Genomic DNA, 18,294 nt, shown 5'->3' on the forward strand with positions numbered 1-18,294 from the left:
TTAGGTGATGGAAGAGTCACCCAAGTTACTTCTCCAGTTTTCCTCCAGTCTCAAGGTCACAAGGAAGAAATATCCCTGCACCTGATTCCTTCACCTGAGTTCCCAGTTATTCTAGGCCTTCCTTGGCTTACTCGCCACAACCCTCGCATAGACTGGGTAACAAGCCAGGTTGTGGAATGGGGCCCTGCATGCCATGCCTCTTGTCTGCTCTCTAGCTCTCCTGTGTCTCCTGCCGAGCCCCCTGATCTCACCGAGTTATCTCAAGTTCCCACAGAGTACTGGGATCTCAAGGAGGTATTCAGCAAGAGCAGGGCCGCCGTTCTTCCTCCGCACCGGGCCTACGACTGTGCCATCGACTTGCTCCCTGGGACTACCCCTCCTCGTGGCAGACTGTTTTCACTCTCTCAGCCAGAACGCAAGGCCATGGAGGAATACCTCAAAGATGCCCTGGTCTCTGGGTTTATTCGACCCTCCACTTCACCTGCTGGAGCCGGCTTCTTCTTTGTCGGCAAGAAGGATGGGGGGCTCCGACCATGTATTGATTACAGGGGCCTGAATAAGATCACTGTGCGCAACCGATATCCCCTTCCGCTGATGTCCACAGCTTTCGACCTGCTCCAAGGCGCCACCGTCTTCACCAAGTTGGACCTACGGAACGCATACCACCTCATCCGTATCCGACAGGGAGACGAGTGGAAGACTGCCTTTAACACCCCGTCTGGGCACTACGAATACCAGGTGATGCCCTTCGGACTCACCAACGCACCAGCTGTTTTTCAGGCCCTAATCAACGACGTCTTAAGGGACATGATTAACCTATACGTTTTTGTCTACCTCGACGACATCCTTATCTTTTCCAAGACCGTGCAGGAGCACCGCCACCATGTCCGCCAGGTTCTCCAGAGGCTGCTACAGAACAATCTGTTCGCCAAGGCCCAGAAATGCGAATTTCATGTTCCCGAGGTCTCCTTTCTGGGATTTATTGTACGGACAGGCCAACTCCAAATGGACCCTGCCAAGACCCTGGCCGTCCGGGATTGGCCTACTCCCAAGTCCGTTAAGGAGGTTCAGCGGTTCTTAGGATTCGCTAACTTCTACCGCAAGTTCATCAGGAACTTCAGTTCTGTGGCAGCACCCATGTCTGACCTCACCAAAGGGACAGGTGGATCTTATGGCTGGTCTCCTCAGGCAGAAAAGGCGTTCAAAGACCTCAAGGACCGCTTCTGCACGGCACCCATTCTGGTTCTCCCGGACACCTCCCAACCATTCATCGTGGAGGTGGACGCCTCGGACAGTGGTGTCGGCGCGGTGCTCTCTCAACGTTCGGAAGGAAAGCTGCACCCCTGCGCTTACTTCTCCCACCGCCTGAGTCCTGCTGAGTCCCGGTACGATGTGGGGGATCGAGAACTGCTAGCGGTCAAACTGGCCCTTGAGGAGTGGAGGCACTGGCTGGAGGGAGCACAACATCCATTCCTGGTTTGGACTGACCACAAGAACCTGGAGTACCTCCAGCAAGCCAAGAGACTGAACCCTCGACAGGCTAGGTGGGCCCTGTTTTTCAGTCGGTTTGACTTCACCCTCTCATACCGCCCCGGCTCCAAGAACACCAAACCTGACGCACTGTCCAGACTGTTCTCTGCCACTAACAGGGAGAATGAAGTCGGGCCTATTATCCCTGTGTCCCGGATTGTGGCCCCTGTCCGCTGGGGTATTGAGGAGGCTGTCCGACGAGCCCAACGCCAGGACCCCGGTCCTGGGACGGGGCCACCAGGCCTCTTGTACGTCCCACATCAAGCCCGGGCCAAGGTTCTCCAGTGGGGTCACTCTTCCCCTCTCACCGCCCACCCGGGAGCTCGGAGGACCCTGGACTTCCTGAAAAGACGCTTCTGGTGGCCTAACATGGAGAAGGAAGTAAGGTCATTTGTCCTGTCCTGTGAGGTTTGCACCAGAACCAAGAACCCACGACAGCGTCCCCAGGGTCTCCTGCATCCTCTGACCATTCCCCGGCGTCCCTGGTCCCACGTGGCAGTCGACTTTATCACGGGTCTCCCTGAGTCACAAGGTAACACGGTCATTTTGGTCTTAGTTGACAGATTCTCCAAGGCCTGCCGCTTCATACCACTGTGCAAACTCCCCTCTGCTCTTGAAACTGCGAAACTTTTGTTTAATCATGTCTTCCGAGTCTTTGGTCTTCCACAGGACATCGTCTCAGACCGAGGGCCCCAGTTCTCCTCCCGAGTGTGGCACGGGTTCTGCAAGGTCATCGGAGCCACTGCCAGCCTCTCCTCTGGGTTTCATCCACAGTCCAATGGTCAGACGGAGAGGCTCAACCAGGACCTGGAAACCACCCTGCGAGGCCTGGCTATGGATAACCCGACATCGTGGAGCACCTGGCTGCCATGGGCGGAGTACGCCCACAACACCCTGCAGTCATCGGCCACCAAGCTGTCGCCATTCCAGTGCCAATTCGGGTTCCAGCCACCTCTGTTCCCGGACCAGGAGGAGGACGCGGGGGTGCCCTCGGTCAACCAATATGTGAGACGGTGTCGCAAGACCTGGAGCAAGGTCAGGAAGACCCTCATACAGACCTCCAGAACCAACCAGACTCAGGCCAACCGCCATAGAAGACCTGCACACGCTTTCCGCCCTGGGCAGCGTGTTTGGCTGTCCACTAAGGACCTTCCACTGCGGGTGGAGAACCGCAAGCTTGCTCCTCGCTACATTGGCCCCTTCAAGGTGGTGCGCAGGGTGAACCCTGTCTCCTACCGGCTCCAGTTGCCCCGGACTCTGAGGATCAACCCCACTTTCCATGTTTCCCTGTTACAGCCCGTACTGACATCTACGTATGCCCCTGCCCCTAGGAACCCCCCACCCCCCCGCATCTTCCAGGGGCAGACTGTGTTCACTGTGAATCGCCTGCTTGACTCCCGCCGGGTCCGTGGCGGCTTGCAATATCTGGTGGACTGGGAGGGCTATGGTCCTGAGGAGCGCTGCTGGGTTCCTGCTCGGGATGTCCTAGATAAAGAACTGTGTCGGGACTTCCATTCGGCCCATCCGGATCGCCCTGGGAACGTCAGGAGACGCTCCTAGAGGAGGGGGTCCTGTTAGGACTTGGACTGTTTTGGCCTCTAGAGGCCGCTGTTATTTCCTTTTCATGTCGTGTTTATTTTGGCCTCTAGAGGCCGCCACTGTTCCTGTGTTTTGTGTTTGTGTTAATTGCCTAATTATCTTCACCTGTGTCCTTAATTAGTTTGTCTATTTATACCCCTGAGTTCAGTCCTCTTGTCACGGAGTCTTTGTGCTGTTATGTTTATCTCCAGTTTCCTTTGTACTGTGTTTTTTGATCTTCTTAGCTTTTGTATTTTTGCACTTTGCTTTTCTTTTGGATTATACTCTTTGGTTTTTTTTTGTCTTTTGTTTTGCCCTGTATATAGTGTATATAGTTTAAATAAACCTTTTGATTCTTTTTCTACTTCCGCCTCACGCCTCTGCATTTGAGTCATCCCCCTGGTGGCCTAGTGGGGGTTTGCTGGATTATCACACCAACGAACCAGGTTCGAATCCCAGCAAAACCCTAACAGTGCGTGCGTGCGTGCATGCATGCCTGTCAATACATGATTAACAGGTTGAACCTGTTGAACATGTTATACAGTACTAACTGGAATATTCAATTTCAAAAAGGAACTTCAGTAATAATATTGTATCTTACATACATTTATTTAACTAATATTCTGACAGTCACGTGGTCTTCTGTGTCCCCAGCAGGCTGTGACAGTAAAAGTGCTGTAGGCTGCTGTTACATAAACAGTGCACCATGGTTACATAACCCTCTGGCTTCTGAAAGTACACTCAACCCTCTCTCTCTCTCTCTCTCTCTCTCTCTCTCTCTCTCTCTCTGAATTGACATTTTCTTTATTAAAGACATGTAAGTGGTATAGTATGTTATTAAAAGTGGTCCATATGAATAAACAAAGCTTAACATTGTTACCTATCAGAATCCAGTCAGTGTAAGTCAATAATTCAGCGTGATTCTGTGTGTGTTTTACTAAGTTTATTGTTGTTTTGATCATTTATACAATTATAAGGAGTAAAATTCATTGGCTGTAACTCCTGCCATAGCAGCATGTGAAAATGCAATGGAATAAAGCCAATAGTACTAATAAAAGACAGTAAGGCAAAAACACAGATACAATAAACAAGAGAGTCTACAAGGAAGACAACAAGCTGTGTGAATTTTGAACTTGTGTGTGGTAGTAGAGTCAATATGGGACTTGTCACCTAGGGCTGTTATTTGAGCAATTAGCACTGGTGCTAGAAGAGTTGCAAATGTTGTCTTAAAGTAAAATATTAACATGGAAATATACTAGCACTGACAAAAACGTCCATTACAAATAACATGTTGATCATGGGGGCGGCACGGTGGTGTAGTGGTTAGTGCTGTCACCTCACAGCAAGAAGGTCCTGGGTTCGAGCCCAGTGGCCGATGAGGGCCTTTCTGTGTGGAGTTTGCATGTTCTCCCCATGTCTGTGTGGGTTTCCTCCAGGTGCTCCAGTTTCCCCCACAGTCCAAAGACATGCAGGTTAGGCTAATTGGTGACTCTAAGGCTACATCCACACGACAACGGCAACGAGATTTTATTTAAAAAAATATCGCGTCCACATGGGCAACGGATCAGTAAAATATCAGGTACATATGGCAACGCAACGCTTGCTGAAAACGATGCAATACACATGCCACACCTCTACGTGCGCTGTAAGACGGTCCCATCGGAGACACCAGAACAATAGAAGAAGTAGGACGCATGCGCATAAACCCCTTCTTCTACCCAGCATGAAGTACTCACAGGAACAAACACACAACAACAAGAAGAAGATGGCTGCAACTACGCGAGGAAATCGTGCCTTCTGTGTGTACAAATTAGTTTTATTAGTGTGCATAGTTTTATATAACTTAATTTTCTTACTGTGTGTGAACATTTTGAAAAGCAGTCTTATCCAATAAAAAAAAGAAATTCAAGAAATGGTTCAGTTACTTGTGTATTTAAAAGAAAAGCTGTATACAAAAGTGAATGCAATGCAGTGGTTCATACAAAACAGCGAGAGTGCTGCTTGTTCTAGTCATGTGGTTGTGACGTCATCGTAAACAAATCTGTTCTACTCATCCAGACGACTTCACAACGGCGCCGTTGCCAGATTTTTCCACTCTGGAACCCGTTCTCAAAAAATATCGTTTTGGGGCACCCAAAACACCGGTGCCGTGTGGACACCAGGCTGAAACGATAAACAATTTTATCAGATTCACCTGAATCCGTTGCCGTGTGGACAGGGCCTAAATTGACCGTAGGTGTGAATGTGAGTGTGAATGGTTGTTTATGTGTTAAGGCCAATTTATGCTGACAACGCAGTCCTCGCAGACAGCGTCGCAGATGGCATCTGCGTAGCCCCCCCACCTTCGCAGACGCTCTGCGCGCACCTCCCAAAAATTGTGACCACCGCAGAAGCCTCGCAGACAGCATCGCAGACAAGAGGGCTCTGATTGATCCACTCTACATCCGCTGTACACGCACTTCCGCTTCCCTACTTTCCCGGTTTGTTTTGTTTTCATGACCGCCATTTTTAAAAACACGAGCGAAGATGGAGCAGCACGAAGAGCGGTTGATCAAGGAAGTGAGGAAGTACGTACATCTATACGACTCCAGTTCTAGTCATTATAAGTAACCGGAAGATAAACACTCCACTAACCACACCCACCAACTACTCCTCACGATTTAGCGACTTCGCGCCCCCTTGCGTTGTGGTGGTGAATAACATCGCGCACGCCTATTACTCCCCGCTCAACGATAAATTACAACTGTCTGCGAAAAGCTATCTGCGAAAGCCTTGTCGCAAGAGCATGCAGAGGCCCTTAGCCCTGCGATGACCTGGCGACTTGTCCAGGGTGTACCCCGCCTCTCGCCCATAGTCAGCTGGGATAGGCTCCAGCTTGCCTGCGACCCTGTAGAGCAGGATAAGCGGACACAGATAATGGATGGATAGATGTTGATCATGGGCACATGATAAAATCCACATCTGTTCAATTGTTCAAAGTCAGGTAAACTGAGCAACAAGTAAGAAGTAGCTTGTTATTTTACTTATTTGCTTGTTTGTTTGCTTTACAATTTTATTAGGGCAATGCAGTTTAATTTGAATTAGAGAGCTATTGTAGCGAATTTTTTTGTTAATGTTGGACCAAGATTAGCTCAAAATATCTCTGAACCAGTAACAAATGATGATTGTATAGATAATATTATAAAGAGGAATTCTTGTTCTATGTTTCTTACACCAGTAGATGAGAAGGAAATTATTGATATAGTTAATAAATGTAGTAATAAAATATCCACAGATTGTAATGATATTGATATGAAACTAGTGAAAACTATTATTGGGGGGATTTCTAAACCATTAACATACATCTGGAACTTGTCATTTCAAACTGGTACATTTCCAAGCAATATGAAAATAGCAAAAGTAATTCCATTGTATAAATCTGGGGATAAACACAACTTCACAAATTACAGACCTGTTTCTTTACTTCCTCCATTCTCCAAAATTCTTGAAAAACTATTCAATAACAGATTAGATAAATTCATTGAAAAATACAAACTACTCAGTGATAGTCAATATGGATTTAGAGCAAATAGATCAACAGAGATGGAACTAATGGAATCTCATCTCATTATCTCTAGCTGCTTTATCCTGTTCTACAGGGTCGCAGGCAAGCTGGAGCCTATCCCAGCTGACTACGGGCGAAAGGCGGGGTACACCCTGGACAAGTCGCCAGGCCATCACAGGGCTGACACATAGACACAGACAACCATTCACACTCACATTCATACCTACGGTCAATTTAGAGTCACCAGTTAACCTAACCTGCATGTCTTTGGACTGTGGGGGAAACCGGAGCACCCGGAGGAAACCCACGCAGACACGGGGAGAACATGCAAACTCCACACAGAAAGGCCCTCGCCGGCCACGGGGCTCGAACCCGGACCTTCTTGCTGTGAAGTGACAGCACTAACCACTACACCACCGTGCCTCCAACTAATGGAATCAATTGAAGAAATCAGTAACTCTATAGATGATAAAAAACATGTCGCTGGGATATTTATTGATCTTCAAAAAGCTTTTGATACTATTAATCATGATATATTAATTAATAAGATGGAACAATATGGGATAAGGGGAGTTGTATTAAATTGGATAAGAAGTTATTTGAGCAACAGGACATAATTTGTGAAGTTGGGTAACTCTGTCTCAACTTGTTTGAATATTGATTGTTGTGTCCCCCAGAGGTCAGTATTGGGTCCTAAACTGTTCATTCTTTATATAAATCAGGGCTATTCAATTACAAATTTAGTTGGGCCAAATTTTCATTCATTCATTCATTCATTCATTCATTAATTATCTCTAGCCGCTTTATCCTTCTACAGGGTCGCAGGCAAGCTGGAGCCCATCCCAGCTGACTACGGGCGAAAGGCGGGGTACACCCTGGACGAGTCGCCAGGTCATCACAGGGCTGACACATAGACACAGACAACCATTCACACTCACATTCACACCTACGGTCAATTTAGAGTCACCAGTTAACCTAACCTGCATGTCTTTGGACTGTGGGGGAAACCGGAGCACCCGGAGGAAACCCACGCGGACACGGGGAGAACATGCAAACTCCGCACAGAAAGGCCCTCGCCGGCCCCGGGGCTCGAACCCAGGACCTTCTTGCTGTGAGGCGACAGCACTAACCACTACACCACCGTGCCGCCTTCGCCAAATTTTCAAACCAAGATATTTAGCTGGGCCAGATATTCTCGGCAGCCAGTAAGCAGCAGGTAATAACACAAATGAATGTATTGAAAACCAAGTAATATTTAAGCAAAATCTTTGGCAGTAGCAACCCTTTCTTCCACTTTTGAAATAAAAAAATAAACATTTTGGTCATACCTGACCGAGGAACATCTCAAAGTGCATAAAAGCAAACTAGTGCACATTAAAAGTAACGTTTGTTTCCCTTTTGGAATAAAATAAAAAAATGTGCTCACATCTTACCCAGGAACATATAATTAAATAGTGCAGAGTATTACAAATAACACCAGTATCCATTTTTAAACAAAATAAATATTTTGGTCATATATGACCCAGGCACATCACAAAGTGCATGTAACAGAATTAAAAGGAACCATCAATTCTATCAAAGCTATCAGTGCATAAACCACAACAAGTGATAACAGTAACTAACAGTAAATAACACATGAATACAACATCTACTACTGCACACTGAGGGAACACATGTGATTAGGCATGGCTTTGTTACACATCCCACATACACTGATCAGCCATAGCATTATGACCAAATTAAATTAATTTGGTGATTACTGTTGTTTCTATATGTAATCTATATCTATAATCTGATTACCTTCTTAGTGGGAGAAGTGACATTTTTTGTTCTGAACAAGAGCATTGACTTTTGGCTCATATGATGTTAATGCAATCCGAAGGCATTGGTGAAGAGTGCTGTCAGTCAGAGAGCAGCAAGAGCTGCTTTTTATTGAGTTCATGTGTGAAAAACTTGATTCACAGGTGTATGTTGATCCAAACATACTGAGCATGATAACTGCTACTCTCCTAACATTAGGGAACTGATGGACGTTGACATCAGTCCAAAACTTTGCAGGCCCGTGAATGTGAAGCTCCCGTGCCATGGTTATGGAGGACTGAATGTCAACTAGCTCGAGAATGAATTTCCCCTCGTCAATGGAAGGGACCACTTCCTTTGCTCTGGTGGATAAGTCCCCTCCTGTTGCAGCAGTGAACGGGTCTCTGGCAAAGTCCATCACCTCTGTGGGCAGAGGAAGTCCATCAAATCGACCAACAAAGTTCTCTTTCAACCTCGCAATAAATTCTTTCATCGTATCCACAATCTGTGCTGGGGATGAGATGCAGTTGCGGAGTGTCGGAAAATGCAGCATTTGGCCTGTGGTCAAGTCAGTCGTGAAAAGGTCCAGTTTGACTTGGAATGCGCGCGTCTGTTCCACAAGTTCAGTGACAGTTTTGTCTCTGCCTTGTAGTCCCAGATTTAGGTCGTTGAGGTGTTTGAATATGTCGCTCAGAAAGCAGACATGGGCCATGAAGTTGTCGTCCAGTATGCGATTTAAGTGTGTTTCTGCCTTTTTCTGCTTGCTGCTGCGGAGAAAAGTTGTGATCTCCTCTCTGAGATTGCAGAAACGCTCCAGTGCTCTATCTCTGGACAGCCACCTGATGTCATTGTGGAGAAGCAGGTCGTGGTGCTCAGTGGACATTTCTGACAGCAGCATGTGGAATAAGCGGTGTTGGAGGCTTGATGTGGAGCGGATAAAATTAATTATTGCCATCACGCTGTCCATTGTCGTTTTAAGCTCCCCGCTTAGTTTTGCGCACAACACTGTCTGATGCACAACGCAGTGCAAAGATATCATCCTTGGTGTAACAGCAGACCAACGTGCTGCCAAACCATTCACTTTTCCTGCCATAGATGGTGCCCCATCAGTCACAAGCATACACACGCACTTCATATCCAGACCATTGTCTTTGAAAAAAGCTGAAATTTGCTCAAACAGTATCTCGCCAGTTGTGCGCCCTTCTAGCAGCAGTAGACCAAGCAGTTCCTCTCGGAAGCAATTCCCATCAAAAAAACGGACATATATGCACAACTGTGCGGTATCCGTTTTGTCTGTGGACTCATCTACAGCTATAGACATTACCTTAGCTTTCCTCAGGTCTTCCAACAGTGTTTCAAACACATCTGTGGCAAGAATTTCCACCCTTTGAATGTTTGAGGTGTCTGACATGGGTACATTTTTAATAGCTGATGTCACACTCGTTTTAATTTTGTCGTCATTTATTACTTCATCCACTATTGGCCAGCATGCAGTCTTTGACAGTTTCTGAGTCTGTAAATGGTCTTTTCTTTTTGGCCAAGATCCAGGAGGCTCGAAGGGAAGCTGCTGTAGCTCTCTCTTGGGCTGCGCATGACCGGACCATGGTAGTACAGCTCCGGTTGTACGATGCAACCAAACTCTGCACTTTTGCCGCCCTCTCCTGGGATCCCTCAGGAAAGTTTGCACGGAAAGTCGGGTGTTTCTCAACGTGGTGCCTCCGCACGTTGTAATCTTTTAGAACCATGACACACTCATTACAAATTAAACACATCGGTTTGGCATTTAAACTTGGTGGTAATATAAATAGATATTTATCAGTCCAGGCGGGATTAAATCGACGGTTTTTATTTTCAATTGTACGTTTCTGCTTTGCGAAAGACATGTTGTTTGCTTCTACCAGCGACTACTACCATTTCTGTCAACAAAAACGCACTGACTTATGGGTTGAGTGTTGCTAGGATACGCAGAGTGTTGCATTCATGGTCTGTACTACTGTAGGAATTTTTAAAGGCTCCCGAAATGTGGTTTTGTTTTTTGTTTGTTTTTTTACTATGCGGCTCTCACTCTGCCTTTCTGGTGGGACCACGGGCTGGGCTACTCGGAGGTTGCCTCTGGGCCGCATGTGGCCCGCGGGCCGCCATTTGAATAGCCCTGAAAAAATGATATGTGCAATGTATCAAAGATATTTAAGACGGTATTATTTGCAGATGACACAAATATGTTTTGTTCTGGAACAAATTTACATGATTTAGAAAACATAATCTCTTCAGAACTGTGCAGGTTAAAAAGTTAGTTTGATCGAAATAAATTATCAATAAATCTGTCTAAAACAAAAATCATGTTATTTAATAATTATAAAATAAATAAGGCAATAAATGTACAGGTAGATGGTGTTGATATTGAAAGAGTTTCTAATAATAAATTTCTTGGGGTAATAATAGATGATAGAATTACTTGGAAATCACATATAAAATGCATACTAATGAAACTATCAAGAAGCATATCTGTGTTGAGTATAGCTAAGCACATCCTGGACTATAATTCACTCCGCATTTTTTACTGTTCCCTGGTTTTACCATACTTAAATTATTGCTCAGTGGTGTGGGGAAATACGTGTAAATGTTCACTTCATGCAATAACTACACTTCAAAAAAGTGCTATAAGAATAATTCGTAGTGCTGGTTACCGAGATCATACTAATTCACTATTCTTAAATTCAAAATGTTTAAAATTCAGGGATATTATAGAGTATAAAACTGCTTTAATAATGTACAAAGTAAGGAATTATAAAGTACCAAGGAATATCCAAATAATGTTCTCGGACAGAGAGGTGGGGCTATAATTTTAGGCGGAAATAGTCAGCTGGGATAGGCTCCAGCTTGTCTGCAACCCTGTAGGACAGGCTACAGATAATGGATGGATGGATATTTCCATACACGGGTGGCACGGTGGTGTAGTGGTTAGCACTGTCGCCTCACAGCAAGAAGGTCCTGGATTCAAGCCCAGCAGCTGACGAGGGCCTTTCTGTGTGGAGTTTGCATGTTCTCCCCGTGTCCGTGTGGGTTTCCTCCGGGTGCTCCGGTTTCCCCCACAGTCCAAAGACATGCAGGTTAGGCTAATTGGTGGCTCCAAATTGACTGCAGGTGCGAATGTGAGTGTAGAGATAATGAGATGAGATGAGATGATATACTGTGGGTGGCATGGTGATTAGCACTGTCGCCTCACAGCAAGAAGGTTCTGGGTTTGAGCCCAGCAACCGACGGGGGGGCCTTTCCATGTGGAGTACACATGTTCTCCCGGTGTCTGCGTGGGTTTCCTCGGGGTGCTTCAGTTTCCTCCCCCCAGTCCAAAGGCATGCAGTTCAGTTAACTGGCTACTCTAAATTGTCCATAGGTGTGAATGTGTGTGTGAATGGTTGAGAGGAGAAAACCTCTATCATAATCCAGTAGAAGGTAACGGGGAAACCAATACTGTAATGTTCCCTAGAAACTCTGATGGATGTCAGAGCCAGACCTGCCATCAGGCAGAACGCTAAAGAAGAAGAAGATATAGTGTATCAGATTTAGTGCCAGATAAAGCCTGAGCAACACTGACTCCATCAAACTCTTTGACATAGTGACATAATCATAGCAGCTTGTCATATGTGTTGGCCTGTTTATTGTGTGTATATTTTTTTTTCATGAGTTCAAATGTTGTTTATCAGCCCTTATATAACATCTCTCTATGCCATTGTCTCGGTCACCATGGCATCACATGGTCGTCACCTCCTCGTTCATCTCCCTTGGATCACCATTGGGCGGTTTCCATGCTTTTGTTTGAGTATTGTTGCTATGTCTGTGTGCCTTTGCCACAAATCCACAGGGCTTGCAAAGGGAAAGATGGAACGTTTCATTTTCAAGAATAGTAGAAACAAGCAGTTTTTTTGCTTTTTATCATTGCGCAACTATGTATGCTTTCACTTTGTTGGGAAGTGTTTTTGCTTTTGTGGCTTCATCTTTGGTCATCAGTCTTTTTTCCAAGTTTGGAAGGAAGCACATGATATTTCAACAACAACACACACACACAGACACACACAGACATTGATGTTTGTGTTTCCGAACAAGTCATTGTGAATGTGCATGTGTCCTTCAAACTTTTGTATAAACCTTTACTGTAAATAACAAGGAGATATTTTAATGGTATCCAGCAGTTTTTCACATGAATAAAAAGTACTCCTCAATGACACTGATAAATAAAATGACTTAATAAATGAATGTGCGTTCCTCTTGTGATTAATAGTTTCATGGCTGTTATTGTGAAATAATATTAGATATTTACAGAAATTACATATTATATGGGCGGCACGGTGGTGTAGTGGTTAGCGCTGTCGCCTCACAGCAAGAAGGTCCTGGGTTCGAGCCCCGGGGCCGGCGAGGGCCTTTCTGTGTGGAGTTTGCATGTTCTCCCCGTGTCCGCGTGGGTTTCCTCCGGGTGCTCCGGTTTCCCCCACAGTCCAAAGACATGCAGGTTAGGTTAACTGGTGACTCTAAATTGACCGTAGGTGTGAATGTGAGTGTGAATGGTTGTCTGTGTCTATGTGTCAGCCCTGTGATGACCTGGCGACTTGTCCAGGGTGTACCCCGCCTTTCGCCCGTAGTCAGCTAGGATAGGCTCCAGCTTGCCTGCGACCCTGTAGAAGGATAAAGCGGCTAGAGATAATGAGATGAGACATATTATATGATTTGATAGGATGAATGCATTAATTAATAGTTTATTAAACTGATATTCTGCATGAAGTATGAAATACCTGAACTTAAAAAAAACCCTTTAATGAATGTTGACCACTTTGGATGAGTTCTGTAGCATAGTACTTGTATTCTAAAGTGAAATATGAAGGAGCAAAATAGCAGATCACATCCATAAGTAAGGAAAAGATAGATGGACAAATGGTGAAGGCAATTCTGAGTGGTAGAAACCTGATTGATTAGATGATGAGATGGAAGAACGAGAGATGGCCAGATAGATAGGGAACAGCTAGTTGCATAAGTGTCATGTCTTCATATATTCTACAGAGTTCATCCTGAGGAATATTAGCAGATTAGACTACAAAAGGGGAGCTGAACAAATCAAAGAATAAGGGAGAGTGGTCATCTTCACCTATCTTATCCCGCATTATGCCTAAAATGGAATAAGAGGGGTAAAAATGACTTATTTCTCCAAGCTTTATTTAGCGCTCCTCCTCTCCCTTACATTGTAATCTATAAATATCTTTTAGTCTGAAGTCTGAACTTTTCTGCTGTACCCATCGTTGTGGTATACAGTATACTCTGTGTGTGTGTGTGTGTGTGTGTGTGTGTGTGTGTGTGTGTGTGTGTGTGTGAGAGTGAGAAATTGACGCACACACGCATGCACACACACACACCCTGACAACTTGGAAGTCGTGTCAGGGACAGTAGGGCAGACATTGGCAGATTGCTTTCAGAGGGGCGGTTTATGTAACTTGTTTTCAGACTTGTAGAATATCAGCCCCCGAGCATTATATAAATAATTCTGCTTCCCACACCTGCTGTTTGTATACATGCATGTATGCGTGGTGCACGAACCTAAACTTCAGACAATAAAGTTTTTAATATGTTTAAAACATGTTAGGGATTAAAAAGAAAGCGAGAACACAAATGGAGTGAAAGATGTGAGAATAAAAAGGACAGAGAAACAAGGGATTGAAGTGAAAAGCAGGTGACAGGTATGGGTCAAATATTTTATTTCATGCCGTTCCACTGTTTTTTTGTTTTTTTTTCTCCGTGTACACTGTTTGACCTCTGTAAATCTTGTGCTTGAGTGTGTGTGGTGGTCATTTTCTCAAGTGCTGGTTATGTATGAGAGGTTACATAACATAGTCAAAATGATTAATAAACCAACACGGAGTTTATATGTATCCTTAACTACAATACTTAATACGTTTATGCTTGATGCTTTTCCCCCCATTCATCATTCATTCCTTCTTCCTCAGTCAGTTTCACAGTTGTGGTATATCTAGATTATATTCCAGGTATTATATTCCAGGTGTAAGACAGGAATACACCCTGCATAGGACACAGGGCACCATGCATGCACACAACTTCACACACTCCTCCATACCTATGGCCAGTTTATCTTAGTCAGTCAACCTACTATCAAGTTTTTGGGAGGTGGGAGAATACTGGAGAATTTGGAGGAAACCCATCAGGATACTGGGAGAACATATGAAACTCCATACAGACAGTAATCCGAACTCAGAAGTGAAACACTTGAAGCTATGAGGTGGTCAACACTTGCTGCACCACCATGGCACCAAAAGTTGTTTTTTTTTTTTTAAATGTTTTCAAAAGTCATGACAGATTTAAAGTGAGCTTATAAAGCCTAAAATGTAAGATAATGTTATATATTTGACATTTTAGAGCAATTAAATCCTTATTCAGGTTTTTAATTTCTCAATTACTTTTTTTCTTGGACGGCACGGTGGTGTAGTGGTTAGCGCTGTCGCCTCACAGCAAGAAGGTCCGGGTTCAAGCCCCGTGGCCGGCGAGGGCCTTTCTGTGTGGAGTTTGCATGTTCTCCCCGTGTCCGTGTGGGTTTCCTCCGGGTGCTCCGGTTTCCCCCACAGTCCAAAGACATGCAGGTTAGGTTAACTGGTGACTCTAAATTGACACTAGGTGTGAATGTGGTTGTCTGTGTCTATGTGTCAGCCCTGTGATGACCTGGCGACTTGTCCAGGGTGTACCCTGCCTTTCGCCCGTAGTCAGCTGGGATAGGCTCCAGCTTGCCTGTGACCCTGTAGAACAGGATAAAGCGGCTACAGATAATGAGATGAGATATTTACCTATCTCTCTTTTTCCTCTTTCCCTAACTCTGCAGACCAGGATCAAAGTGTAGGCTACAGCTCTGAAAATGAATCTCAGGACAGTGATTCTTTGCGATGGCACTGTGGCCTTCTCTCTTCCTCTCCCTCAGCTGGGACTCCAGCACGGATGCCATCGTGCACGCTGTCTCACCTGCAGGGCCGCAGTCCAGATCTTGACCTGGACAACACCAAGAAGAGAATCTCAAAACCTGCTCACATGCGAAGGAACATCAGGTCTGTTTACACTATTTAAAAGAAACCTAGCCCCAAAGATAGGTAATACTGAATGACAGATAGTTAGGCTTATGTTCTAGATGGACCCCCACTGGCCACTAACTTTGCCCTTTCATTAAAAGAAACATTTTGAAGACCAGATTTTATTGATGCACCGTTCGCCTGTTGTTGATGTTATAATGGGAGTCACTCGCACACAGCAAATGATGATGGCTGATACATAGGTTAGAATCAGGGCTGGATTTGAGAGAGGTGCTAAGGAATCCTTAAAAGAAAAAAAGAACAAAACACTATTCAGCCTTTAAAACTGGCATTCCCTTTGCTTTCAAACCTTCATGTCACATAACCCCAATTTCCCCTCAGAGGTTATTAAAGTACAGGTAGTCGTTGACTTACGACCTATGCGACTTACGACCGATCGACTTTACGACCGTCTGGTTATGACTGGCAAGTGTTTCCCAGCTGAGCTAGCTGAGCGTACGACAGTTTCCGCCCCAGCTCCCGGCAGCGCCCAGCATCCAGCCAGTGTTGCCAGATACTGCTGACGGTTTCCAGCCCAAAATATGTTCAAAACCCGCCAAAATGCACTTAAAACCACCCAATCTGGCAACACTGCATCCAGCCTCTTCTATTATGTGTGCAGTGTTTCGCTGGACAAACAACGAGCGAACTACAGCGCGCGTACGGCTTAACCAGATCTTGTGCTATAACGTGCGCAACTGATAATCAAAGTAACTTTCACTTTTCTGTTCTGTTACACTGTTCTGTGTCCAATGTCCAAAATGAAAAGTTAGTTTTCAACTGTTTAGCTAAAAAAAATGTAATTAAAACGATTGTGTTGTTGAAATGATGTGTTTGCAATTTATTTATAATCAAAAACTGATACAGGTGGATGAAAGAGTGACAGTGTGATTAAAAAAAGTACTAGACTAGTACTACTGAGTGATAAGAAGTCCTAGTGAATGCTTGATAAGTAGACAATAATAAATAATTAGGTGTATTTTTCAGCGCGCGCTGTGCGCGCGCACTATGGCTCAAGATAATATACCGGCAAGAAATAAGTTACTTTCACCCCTGAATATGCAGTGTTTGACTTAAACCAAATAATGAGCCAAAGTAATGAAATAAGAAAATGTTGATAAAATAAGACTTTAAGATGATTACAATATCATTACACATCACAATATACTTACGTTCATTTAACATAGGCTGACTTACGACCAGATTGGTTTACGACCGGTCAGTCGTAACCAAACGCAGTCCTAAGTCGACGACTACCTGTACATTTATCTATCAATCTGGCCTGAGTTTCCCAAAAGCATCATAGCACAAAAATCATCGCTAAATGGTAGAGCGAGTGGCACAATGAACACTTTCTCTCCTAGTTAAGATGCTCTTAGTGTTAAGAGGCTTTTAGCAAACCCACCACTGGTCAGTAGTGTTGTAGTACTTGAGACTAGACTTTTTTTAGGACCTCAGTCTCGTCTTGGAATGAACATCATTTATACTTGGTCTTATCTTGGTCTCCGATATACAGTGGGGCAAAAAAGTATTTAGTCAGCCACCAATTGTGCAAGTTCTCCCACTTAAAAAGATGAGAGAGGCCTGTAATTTTCATCATAGGTACACTTCAACTATGAGAGACAGAATGGGGGGAAAGAATCCAGGAAATCACATTGTAAGATTTTTAATGAATTAACTGGTAAATTCCTCGGTAAAATAAGTATTTGGTCACCTACAAACAAGCAAGATTTCTGGCTCTCACAGACCTGTAACTTCTTCTTTAAGAGGCTCCTCTGTCCTCCACTCCTTACCTGTATTAATGGCACCTGTTTGAACTCGTTATCAGTATAAAAGACACCTGTCCACAACCTCAAACAGTCACACTCCAAACTCCACTATGGCCAAGACCAAAGAGCTGTCAAAGGACACCAGAAACAAAATTGTAGGCCTGCACCAGGCTGGGAAGACTGAATCTGCAATAGGTAAGCAGCTTGGTGTGAAGAAATCAACTGTGGGGGCAATTATTAGAAAATGGAAGACATACAAGACCACTGATAATCTCCCTCGATCTGGGACTCCACGCAAGATCTCACCCCGTGGGGTCAAAATGATCACAAGAACGGTGAGCAAAAATCCCAGAACCACATGGGGGGACCTAGTGAATGACCTGCAGAGAGCTGGGACCAAAGTAACAAAGGCTACCATCAGTAACACACTACGCCGCCAGGGACTCAAATCCTGCAATGCCAGACGTGTCCCCCTGCTTAAGCCAGTACATGTCCAGGCCCGTCTGAAGTTTGCTAGAGAGCATTTGGATGATCTAGAAGAGGATTGGGAGAATGTCATATGGTCAGATGAAACCAAAATAGAACTTTTTGGTAAAAACTCAACTTGTCGTGTTTGGAGGAGAAAGAATGCTGAGTTGCATCCAAAGAACACCATACCTACCATGAAGCATGGGGGTGGAAACATCATGCTTTGGGGCTGTTTTTCTGCAAAGGGACCAGGACGACTGATCCGTGTAAAGGAAAGAATGAATGGGGCCATGTATCATGAGATTTTGAGTGAAAACCTCCTTCCATCAGCAAGGGCATTGAAGATGAAACGTGGCTGGGTCTTTCAGCATGATAATGATCCCAAACACACCGCCCGGGCAACGAAGGAGTGGCTTCGTAAGAAGCGTTTCAAGGTCCTGGAGTGGCCTAGCCAGTCTCCAGATCTCAACCCCATAGAAAATCTTTGGAG

At 44.9% G+C, this 18,294-nt stretch overlaps 1 protein-coding gene across 2 annotated transcripts in view; it reads left to right on the forward strand.

Moving 5' to 3' along the window:
- The window catches only part of LOC132893010 (helicase ARIP4-like), an 86,900-nt gene that overhangs the window by 15,513 nt on the left and 53,093 nt on the right, over positions 1-18,294 (forward strand). For both annotated transcript variants that reach the window (XM_060931698.1, XM_060931697.1), the window contains exon 2: positions 15,327-15,546. In XM_060931698.1, the coding sequence (XP_060787681.1) occupies positions 15,327-15,546 (220 nt within the window). The remainder of the gene's footprint in view (positions 1-15,326; positions 15,547-18,294) is intronic.

The sequence above is a fragment of the Neoarius graeffei genome, chromosome 10, assembly GCF_027579695.1.
Source record: "Neoarius graeffei isolate fNeoGra1 chromosome 10, fNeoGra1.pri, whole genome shotgun sequence".
Taxonomy (NCBI): domain Eukaryota; kingdom Metazoa; phylum Chordata; class Actinopteri; order Siluriformes; family Ariidae; genus Neoarius; species Neoarius graeffei.